A 12002-nucleotide genomic window follows, 5' to 3' on the forward strand; every position below is an offset into this window, starting at 1 on the left:
AGAGTTCTTCAGGCACAAGATAAATGACACTCCATTGGAGCATAGAGATGTGGGAAGGGATGGAGATCCACAGAAAGTGTAAGTAAGTTGGTAAATTTAAAGGAATTTGGCTTTATATGGAGTTAAAATTAATATAAATTTAAATACACAACAATAGAAACGATAGGGAGTTGACAGGGGTTGCTGTTCTAAGGTCCTTTCACTGACCTGAAACTGGTAAAAACAAACAAACAAAAAAACATAGGCTTTTGTAAGTCAGGGCTCTTGTAATCATCCCCTTGATATAACCACTAACAGAAAAATAAAAGATTATAAAATGTGAATAAAGGAGGACATAGAATAATAATTTTAAAAATCCCCCAAAAGGCAATTAAGGTATATAGAACAGGTAGGACAAATAATAAGATAGTAGATTGATTTCTAAATATACCAATAATTACATATGAATGGATTTAAAACTCCACTAAAGCACAGAGCTTTTCATACTGGAAGAACAGTCAAATCCATCTACAAGCTGCTCTCAAACACCTTAGGTCTATGTATAAAGAATGTTTGAAAGTAAAAGGATAGAAAAAATAAATCTTGCAAGCACTAACCTGCTGAAAACTGATGTAGCTATACTAATATCAAAGCAGAATTAAGGCAAGAAACATAGAGGGATATACATTTTAATAATTACAAAAGGCTTAGGTCGCCCAAAAGGCGTAACAATTTTAAATTTGTATGAACCTAAACATAACTTCAAAATAGAAAAGAGCAATGAGTCATTTGACTCATTGGTTCAGGACTGTCTATTTGAAATGACAGAGAAACACGTATTTTTTTTTTTTAAGATTTTATTTATTTGAGAGAGCATGAATGGGGAGGGGCAAAGAGAGAGGGAGAAGAGACTATTAGGGGAGCAGGGAGCCGGATACGGAGAAAGTGGAGTGTCCAAAAGAGCAGTGAAAACAGAACCTACAAAATAAGTTATGGTTGTATACCACAGAATGCTTTTTTTCCCTCTCTCTCTCTCAAAAAAATAAAGTCTTAACAAAAAATCCTACTGAATCAGTTCAAATCAGAGCCAGTCTTTTGAAAATGTAAACCAGAAGAAAAGAAGAAAAGCAAAATCTTTTTCGGACAAATATTTCATTCACTTCAATTGTCTGGCACATATGAATATGTATGTCTTTCAGGAGCTCTTCTTTCTTTTTTTTTTAAATTAGCATATAATGTATTATTTGTTTCAGGGGTACAGGTCTGTGATTCACCAGTCTTACACAATTCACAGTGCTCACCATAGCACATACCTTCCCCAATGTCCATTACCCAGCCACCCCATCCCTCCCACCCCCCAGCAACCCTCAGTTTGTTTCCTGAGATTAGGAGTCTCTTATGGTTTGTCTCCCTCTTTGGTTTCGTCTTTTTTCATTTTTTGCTCCCTTTCCCTATGATCCTCTGTCTTGTTTCTCAAATTCCTCATATCAGTGAGATCATATGATAATTGTCTTTCTCTGATTGACTTATTTCGCTTAGCATAATACCCTCTAGTTCCATCCACGTTGTTGCAAATGGCAAGATTTCGTTTCTTTGATGGCTGCATAATATTCCATTATGTATGTGCGTGTGTGTGTGTGTGTGTGTGTGTGTATATATACACCACATCTTCTTTATCCATTCATCTGTTGATGGACATCGAGGCTCTTTCCATAGTTTGGCTATTGTGGACATTGCTGCTATAAGCATTGAGGTGTACGTGTCCCTTCGGATCACTACATTTGTATCTTTGGGGTAAATACCCAGTAGTGCAATTGCTGGGTCGTAGGGTAGCTCTATTTTCAACTTTTTGAGGAACCTCCATACTGTTTTCCAGAGTGGCTGCACCAGCTTACGTTCCTACCAACAGTGTATAGGAGGGTTTCAGGAGCTCTTTTCATTGAATCTCAACCTATTTACCAAATTAACCAACACGCCCCACTGCCTCTCTGCAAAGCCTGTTCGTGGATACATTGGATGCTCTGAAGGCTGAAAGCTGGTGGCTGGTGGGGGACGGGGTAGGAAGCCCCCTCTTTCCTGGTGGATCATGGATTGTGTTTGTTCCCAAACCTGTTTATATCTCTTTAACTCATTATTGTAATCACATAATTTAATTAAATAGTAAATAAGCACATCAACTCTAAGTGCAAAAGGAAGCTGAATTAAATACTCTGGAAATACTAAATAAAGCTATGTTGCGTTAAAAAGAAAAAGAATAAACAGCAACATCAAATACCCATCAGTGGCTCATCCTCAAAGAACAGTTCTCGGTAAATCAATGTACATTTGAATGTTTCATATGAAAAATAAAGTTACATTTTTTTTAAAGTCCTTTTTAAGCTTTCAAGTAAGATTAAAAGGACTAATGCCAAAAATGGTAACCAGTTGCTCTCACAAAGTGGAGTTTGGATTTGATTTAAAGAATATCCATGGCGGGGCACCTGGGTGGCTCAGTCGTTAAGCGTCTGCCTTCGGCTCAGGCCATGATCCCAGGGTCCTGGGATCGAGCCCCACATCAGGCTCCCTGCTCATGGGAAGCCTGCTTCTCCCTCTCCCACTCCCCCTGCTTGTGTTCCTTCTTTGGCTGTCTCTCTCTGTCAAATAAATAAATAAAATCTTTAAAAAAAAAACAAAAAAAAAACCATGGAATGGGGACTAATGGTCAAAGGGAACTTTAGTTTTATCCATTAGCATTTACATTTTTAAGCAAATAGAATGTATTCATATATTCCCTATAAAATTAACATTAATAAAAATAAAAAGGATTGCTGGAAACTCACCGTTGGATCAAATGCTTATCTTTTCTTTATGTCAGTAGGATGGATAGCCATGTTGAGAAACATGTAGATGGAATATTTCCTAGAGGTGAGGTCATGAGTGTCTCTCTAAAAACACTTTTTTCTGAAATTGGATGAAAAAAATTTTTTATGAAAATCTTTATTCCACAATCGTTTATCCCCTTTTAAGTGAGTCAGTTCTTGTATAGAGGAAGCAATTGAATCTTTTCCAGGACTATTGTTTTAGCTTGCCCTACTGGTCATGCTTTTCAAGATAACGCATTCCTAATCAGTTTTCTTATCTCACTGGGAAGTCAGAATTCCTTGTCTGTCTCTTCCTGGAGGAGCCAGGGTTACAAAACTGATTTTTTCTCCCACTGTAATGTGTTTAACAGGGTGAAAGAATATCTTTATGCCAAAGGACCTTGCTAGCCTAAGTTACCTTTGACTCTTGGTTCCACCACACATCCGCATCTCAAGTGTGGCAGCTTTAATTGAGCCAAGTTTTTTGTTTTTTGTTTTTTTTCCCCTGGTGGGTGATATAAATTAATACAATAGCCTGCCTTGGTGCTTTTAAAAATTTAATTACAGAATTATGCCTGATGTATCCTGGGACTGCCAAACACTAGTGCCCAGATAATTCTGCATTTTTCTTGTCTTAACACTCAAATTATAAAACATACATTTGGGTCATTTAACCCTGTTACTAACATGCTCATTCTCGCCAGACTTTCCAGGCTTCTAGGGTTGTTATGTGCTGTTTCACTTAAAGCAAAATAATTATAGACTAGACATTGCTATTGTTTTCCATGAGGTTTTTTAATTTGTTTTGCTTTGTTTTCTAGAGTCAGTGATTTTGCCTGGAGATAGCTCTGTGTCTAATTCAAAATCTTCATTTTCTTTCCATTATGATCATTTTTTTAAAGATTTTATTTATTTGACACAGAGAGACAGAGCACAAGCAGGGGGAGTGGCAGAGGGAGAGAGAGAGAAGCAGGCTCCCTGCTCAGCAGTGAGCCCTATGCGGGGCTGATCTCAGGACCCCTGGATCACAAACTGAGCTGAAGGCAGATGCTCAACCAACTGAGCCACCCAGGTGCCCCTCCATTGTGATAATTTCAATTAGTTTTTTGAAAACTAGTGAAAAGAGGTAGCTGTTTGGAGTAGTGTTGATGTATTTCAAGAATTAGTAGGCTGTCCTAGCTTTACCTTTGTCTTTGGCGGAAAATACATTTTTTAGTTCTTATTCTCTGCTTCACTAGGTTAAAACTCCTAACAAGTTCTTTTGCTTTTTTTTTTTTTTAAGAAGGAGCTTTAAAAAAATTTATATGTAATCCACATGCCATAATAAAGTCACCCTTTTAGGGGACGCCTGGGTGGCTCAGATGGTTAAGCATCTGCCTTCAGCTCAGGTCATGATCCCAGGGTCCTGGGATCGAGCCCTGCATTGGGCTCCCTGCTCAGCGGGGAGCCTGCTTCTCCCTCTGCCTGCCATTCCACCTGCTTGTGCTCCCTCTCTCTCAGACAAATAAATAAATAAAATATTAAAAAAAAAAAAGTCACCCTTTTAAAAGTATACAATATAGGGGCACCTGGGTGGCTCAGTCATTAAGCGTCTGCCTTTGGCTCAGGTCACGATCTCAGGGTCCTGGGATCGAGCCCCGCATCGGGCTCCCTGCTCAGCGGGAAGCCTGCTTCTCCCTCTCCCACTCCCCCTGCTTGTGTTCCCTCTCTAGCTACGTCTCTAAATGTCAAATAAATAAATAAAATCTTTTTTTAAAAAAAGGGACAATATATTCTCAAGGTTGTACAACCATCAGCACTAATTCCAAAACATTTTCATCATCCCAACTTACTTTGGTTATAACTAGTTGATATCTATTCCCTTACTTTACTTTTCATGTTTTCTTTTTGATCAATGTGTGAGACTAAGAACAGACAGGAGATTAAAAGACTTAAGAGAGCAGTTAAAAGACTTAAGAGAACCAATGCAGTTCATAGATCTGGTTGGAAGTCAACTATAAAAAAAAAAGACATTTTTTTTTTTATCCATGGTCCCCACATTCTCAGCTGCTAAATTATTTCAAAGCGGACTCCAGATAACCTGTTTATCCACAAATGCTTCAGTATGTATTCCAACACTTTCATGACATACACTCTTTATCATCATGTACTAGGTGCCCATATTATATGGGTCTGTTTCTGTCTGCTCTGTCCTACTCTGGTATTCATTTAACCGTTCCTGTACCAGTACCCCATTGTTTTATTCACCATAGCTTTATAGAATGTTTTGCTACCCGGTAAACATTCGCTCTTAGTAACAATCACATGCATTATAAAAATTATTTAATCCTCATAGCTATTCTCTGCAGCAGGCAGTTTTATCCCATTCCACAGATGAGAAAACCAGGAAGTCAGTCAAGTATTGTGCTGCCAAGTACAGGGTGAAAAAGTGGTGAGTTAGGGGTGCCTGGGTGGCTCAGTCGGTTGAGGGTCCGACTCTTGGTCCATCCTGGGATGGAGCCCCGTGTCGGGTCTGCATTCAGTGTGGAGTCTGCTTGGGATTCTCTTCTCCTTCTCCTTCTGCCTCTACCCCCCCATCCCCCATGCTTACTCATGTACTCCCTCTCTCTCTCTGTCAAATAAATAAGATCTTTAAAAAAATAAATAAGTGGTGAGCTAAAATTCAAGTCTGAATTCTGACCTCAAAGTCCAGAACATTAAAGCCTCCTTGAAAAGGGAACGCTGCTATTTACAGATTCTTTTTCTGTTGTTTGATCATGTCCATTATATTTTCTCAGATTTAACTTCATCCTAACTTCCCAGATCTATTAAACTTCAGTCTATAATATATGTATTTTTAAAAAGCATCTCAGTTTTTCACGTTTTTTCTGTTGAAGTAGCTTAACTAAACTCTAAAAATATGCATATTTCATTTTAAAGTGCATTTGAATTTGTAAGTTGTATCTCAGTATTGGCAGTATCAGTGGTTTTGTGAAAAAAATGATGCCTTTTGGTTTCCCAAGTGAGTTTATGTATGTATTAACCTCTGTTCGAAGGTTAATATTTTTATATTTTGGTACTGTGCCATTAGATGGTTTATTGGAAAGCTATTTATTGCATTTGATTATGCACATTGTATTTTTCATTGTTGTGATTTATTAAAACCATAATTTGCAATGTTAATATGAAATGTATCCAAAGTCAACTCCAGCAAGAAGGCATAAAGTAAGAAAAGGTCTTCATCGTGTTGGCTTGTCTGGTTAGCTGCCAACACTCTAACTTGTTCAGTGTAAAATAGAAATTATTACTGTGAGGTTAGGAAACCTATGGTAAGGGTTTTGTTTCATTCAACAAAATGTATTGACATTTGGGGCGCCTGGGTGACTCAGTTGTTAAACGTCTGCCTTCAGCTCAGGTCATGATCCCAGGGTCTTGGGATCGAGCCCCACATCGGGCTCCCTGTTCAGCGGGAAGCCTGCTTCTCCCTCTCCCACTCCCCCTGCTGGTGTTCCCTCTCTTGCTGTCTCTCTATCTCTGTCAAAAAATAAATAAAAACCTTTTAAAAAAATGTATTGACATTTAACAGTATATTGTTTGTTGCTAGCTCCTACCCTTCTGAAGAACAAGTATCATGTTACGTGCTTTATTATGTGTTCGATTTATTATATGATAGGTGCTTGATAACTGATCTTGATCCATGCCTGAAATACTCCCTAGCCCATGGTAGGTCCTTGGTTAATGTTTAATGATAATGAATAATGAAATGGCCTGTAAAAACCTTGAAACTTTGGAGTAAATTTCCACCCTACTTTATAAAGAATTATGAAACTCTTCCAAACTCTTGCATTTATGAAATGCCTAAAGCACATCTTCAAAGCACAATCCCTAAAATGAGAGTTGATTGATATTTGGGGGAAATTGAAATACTATATATCTCTTTTAAGAATGTTTTTTACATGGTGACTATATATCTATCATGTTGGTTTTCCACAAGAAATTACTGAAACACTCTTTCAATTATTTTTATTTTTGGTGCTAATTAGGTAGTATTTCTTAAGGGTGTAACTTCATAAACTGAAAAATTGCATTTGCATGCTGTCTTTCATAAACCATTTCTCATTTAATTAAAAATCTTTTGTGAAAAGTAAAAATGTGGATTGGAAAGATAATTGTTGGGCCTCTGGGTGTTTTCTTTCCTTCTTTCTTGTATTTATTAAAGATTTCTTTAGCCCCCCCCCCATTGTCCTCCATATATTATTTGCTCAGTGCTAGTGTACACACATAAAGTGGTTTTGGAATTGCTAACTCCTATCCTTCCAACAAAATCACTAACCAGAGTACAATATTATATAGAGTTCTCTTTGTCTTTATCCTTAAATACTGTTTTCCAGAGTTATTTAGGTGAGTTTTTTCTAACAGTGTGGTTACATTGTCCATTTGAAGCAGAGTTGAGTTGCTCTTTGCATTTTGTTTTGAGTCATCCCCTCCCCACCCCCACAAACGCATTCTGGTCGAAAGGAACTATTTATTTTTGAGGAGATGTGAAACATCACCATGGTTCTGAGACAGAACTATACAAAAGGACATACTCAGAGAACTGTCATTTCCCCAGATCCCCCTTCTTCTATCCTGTTTCTGCCCACCCTCTGTAGGTAACCAGTCTCATTAATTTCTAATTTATTGCTCTTATTTTCTGTGTGAATTTGCAGATGTATGCATATTTTCTCATATCTTCTTCTTCTTCTTTTTTTTTTTTTTAAGATTTATTTATTTTAGAGAGAGAGAGAATGAGTCCATGTTGGGGGGTAGGGGCAGAGGCAGAGGGAGAGAGAATCCCAAGCAGACTCCCCGCTGAGCACAGAACCCCCACCCCCACCCCAGGATCAATCTCACAACCCTGAGATCATGACCTGAGCCGAAATCAAGAGTCCAGCGCTTAAATGACTGAACCACCTAGGCACCCCTCAGATCTTCTTTCTTACATAAAGGGTGGCACACTCTAGATATTCTTTTGTGCTTTAATTTGATAATATAAATTCTTATATGATTTTATTGTCTCCTTGTTCTATAAATATATCCAGTTTATCCATGTAATATATCCAGGAATCATTCCTTGTCAGTTCCTAGACCATGTCTAATTCCATTTTGTACCTGCATAGTACTCCACTGAGTGGATGTGTCCTAGTTTATTCAGCCATTCTCCTATGTCTGAACAATCGAGTTGTTTCCAGTATTTTGTAGTTACAAACTGCTGCAATGAATAGACCTGAGGGTATATATTTTAGGTTGGTTGTGTATTTTCAGGGTAAACGCACAAGAGTGAGATTAGTAGGTTAAAAGTAAGTGCATATGTTTTATTATTAGGTATCACTAAATTTCCCTCCAGAAAAGTTGTATCTGTTTTTATTCCCACCAGCACTGTATGACATTGCCTGTGTCCCCACAGCCTTTTTAGGGAATGTGCTGTCCTACCTCCATATTTTCCCCAATCTGATGGATGAAAATGGTATTGCTGCATTTTAATTCACATCTCTCTAATTATAAGTGAGGTTGAACATCTTTTCACATGTTGAGGGCCATTTATAAATCTTTGTCATGTGCTTTACTTTAAAGGGTTTTATCTAATGTATATTTTGTTGTTAGATTATTCACCTCCAGCTTGCCAGGTTAGTAGCCCTTTATAGATTCCAGACATTAGTGTGACTTTTCTCTTTCAGATCTTCCATGGTGGCTTATTTTAATTCGGCAGAAAGCATTGGTGGGCAAACTTCCAGGAGACCATGAGGTCTGTAAAATTACCAAAATTGCTGTGCTATCACTTTCTGAGATGGAACCTCAGGATCTTGAGCTAGAGGTAAGGTGGAAGTCTCAGGAAATTTTATGGAAACTTGGTATAAATATAATAACAAATATGAGGATTTGGTCTAATAGGCCAAAATCATAATTTTAGAGCTGGATAATATTTTTAAAGTAATTTAATCCTGTGGTTTTCAAACTTCACTTTAGGAATGGAAACTTTGTTTCAAAATCTGTGAAATCCAGTATATCAGATGCAAGAAAGCTGACTCTGTTAGCGGGAGGCCATTGGTCTCTCTTAAGTTTATCCCAGGGACAGCAGTCTAGGCAAGCGGCCAGTTGAATAGGGGTCTGTGTTACACAAGGTTTCAGCACCCAAGGAAGCATTTGCATATGGAGATGTGTATTTCTTTTTTTATTATTATTATGTTATGTTAATCACCATACATTACATCATTAGTTTTTGATGTAGGGTTCCATGATGCATTGTTTGCGTATAACACCCAGTGCTCCATGCAGAACGTGCCCTCTTTAATACCCATCACCAGGCTAACCCATCCCCCCCACTCCCCTCCCCTCTAGAACCCTCAGTTTGTTTTTCAGAGTCCATCGTCTCTCATGGTTCGTCTACCCCTCCGATTTCCCCCCCTTCATTCTTCCCCTCCTGCTACATTCTTCTTTTTTTTTCTTTCTTAACATATATTGCATTAAATAATGTACCTTTCAGAGGTACAGATCTGAGATTCAACAGTCTTGCACAATTCACAGCGCTTACCAGAGCACATATCCTCCCCAGTGTCCATCACCCAGTCACCCCATCCCTCCCAATCTGTTACTTTTTCAGGAGGGAACCAAGCCTACAATAGAGAGGCTTAAGGCTAAAATAATGATATTTCCAAGGGCTAGTATTTTTTTTACCACACTGTACTGGCACCTGGTAGAAGTAACCCAGGAAAGCATTTTAGCATGTTTGCTATTGGTGCGGATATTGGCATCTAGCATCCCTGCTCAGTCTCCCTCTACCTCTGCCCCTTACCCTCTTGTGTGCACGCATGCGCACATGCTCTCTCTTTCTCAAATAAAATCTTTTTTTTAAGATTTTATTTATTTGACAGAGAGCACAAGTAGACAGAGCAGCGGGCAGAGGGAGAGGGGAGAAGCAGGCTTCCCGCGGAGCAGGGAGCCGGATGCGGGGCTCGATCCCAGGACCCTGGGATCATGACCTGAGCCGAAGGCAGATGCTTACCGACTGAGCCACCCAGGCGCCCTAAATAAATAAAATCTTAAAAAAAAAAACCCCAAAAACAGGAATTTAAGAGGACCCTGATATTCTCTTTATTACAGGAATCAAAAAAAGATTAGAGTACTTCATATTCTCCTTTATTGGTATTGGAGCTAGAACATTATTCATTATTGCTAATCCAGGACAAATAACTTAGGTAGCAGTTGGGCCTATTAAAAGCAGGTCTTTGGGGGCGCCTGGGTGGCTCAGTTCGTTAAGCGACTGCCTTCGGCTCAGGTCATGATCCTGGAGTCCCGGGATCGAGTCCCACATCGGGCTCCCTGCTCGGCAGGGAGTCTGCTTCTCCCTCTGACCCTCCTCCCTCTCATGCTCTCTGTCTCTCATTCTCTCTCTCGCAAATAAATAAATAAAATCTTTAAAAAAAAAATAAATAAATAAAAAAATAAAAGCAGGTCTTTGTAGTTTTTGTTTGTATTTTATTGTAGGGAAGAGCAGCCAGACTAGCAAAAATTCTGTTAGTTTACTAAGCCAATAAATTTGTCATCAGTGTCTTTGGATGGCTTTGCTGACAAATTGAAAGATCAGCATGGCTTTCTGTCACCAATCTTTACCTTGAGGGGGAGCACCCCTTGGGCTGGCATTCTGGTCTGAGCATTAAGCCTGGGGACCCTGCTAGTTAGATTTAGAGCAGGCGACCAGCTTGTCTAGCACTTTATCCACCTGTCAGTCATCAGTTTGCACATTCGCACTCCCAGCCCTGGGGAACTGTACTGTCTGTCACTCCTCGTCCAGAGAAGCTTGGGACCTGTGTTGTATTTTTCAGGGAGGTTTTCTGATGCCCTTTTGCCCACTGATCTCTAACATTTTTGAGATTAGTAGCTGACTGTTGTATAAAGCTGCGGGGGTGGGGGAGTGGTTAGAAAATGACATTTACATGGAATGTTTAAGCACAAAAATGTGAATATTATGAAAAATTGAAGGTTTTCATTTTTCACATTTTTTAAAAATATATTTATTTATTTATTTGCCAGAGAGAGCGAGAGAGCACAAGCAGGGGGAGTGGCAGGCAGAGGGAAAAACAGGCTCCTTTGCCTAGGAAGGAGCCCGATGCAGGGCTCCATCCCAGGACCCTGGGATCAGGACCTGAGTCGAAGGCTGATGCTCAACCAACTGAGCCACCCAGGCATCCCAACATTTTTCTGTCTTGATACTCTCAAGTAAAACAGATTATCTTTAAATGAAAACGAGATTTCCCCCCACATGAGATAATTGAGTATTTTTACAGCACTGTTGGACCGTATAAGCTATAGGGCTTATCATGGGGCATTGAGGGTGTGGTTCATGTTAAGAGTTGAAAATACATAATGATCCTTGTTGATTGGGGAATAACATGACCTAGAGAAAATATTTCCAGATCCTGTTTTAGTGAATAGTTTGGCACACCTTTCTCTTAAAAGATTATCATTTTAGAAATTTGCACTTAAGCCTTTTCCCCTTCTTTTAATCCTGTTTTATGGTAGAAGCACTTTCCAACAGTGAACAATGGGAGGAAGGGCAAAGAACATCTATGTTGAAATCATGAATTGCTTGCTTATTTTCTGACATGTTAATTTAAATCTTTGGGATCTTTATTTCAGTTTCCATATAAATCCATTTAAGAAGAGGTTTTAGAAGCTTGATAATTTTTTTTTTTTTTTTTTTTTTTGGTGTAGTAAATTGTAAATGAGAAGGGAAAAAACCCACAACTTAGAAATAATCATTCTCCATATCCTAGTGAGTTTTAACGGTTATTTCCCTTTGCTCTTTGAAGGAACAATGTTACTTTCAAATTTTCAGAATAGTTTTCATTTTTTGCATTTTACATATTTTTCCTACTTAGCTCCTGTTATTTTTTCATAAACATACATATCTTATGCACATGAAAAGATTTTTTTTAAACAAAACCAAGTCTTCTATTTCTTTCTACATCTTTCTAATTTGGCTGCCTGTGTATCGCTTTCAGCGTTCTCACCCTTACCCAGCAGGGCCCTCGGGCTCTTTAGTGTGGTCACTGTCCTCAGATTTGCTAGGGCCTAGTCGGTCTTCTGTAATTGGGAGCAGAAGCAATCTTTTTCCAGAGGCTGGAATTAATAGATTTTCTAGTTTTCTGCCTTAGTTGCCTTTTT

The 12002-nt window shown here is 38.7% G+C and overlaps 1 protein-coding gene across 1 annotated transcript in view; it reads left to right on the plus strand.

Annotated features, from left to right (window-relative positions):
* The window catches only part of INPP5F (inositol polyphosphate-5-phosphatase F), an 82954-nt gene that overhangs the window by 30838 nt on the left and 40114 nt on the right, over nt 1-12002 (plus strand). The window contains exon 3 of the mRNA XM_032423060.1: nt 8516-8652. Coding sequence (XP_032278951.1) covers nt 8516-8652 — 137 coding nt within the window. The remainder of the gene's footprint in view (nt 1-8515; nt 8653-12002) is intronic.

The sequence above is a fragment of the Phoca vitulina genome, unplaced genomic scaffold (assembly GCF_004348235.1).
Source record: "Phoca vitulina isolate PV1807 unplaced genomic scaffold, GSC_HSeal_1.0 scaffold28, whole genome shotgun sequence".
NCBI lineage: Eukaryota > Metazoa > Chordata > Mammalia > Carnivora > Phocidae > Phoca > Phoca vitulina.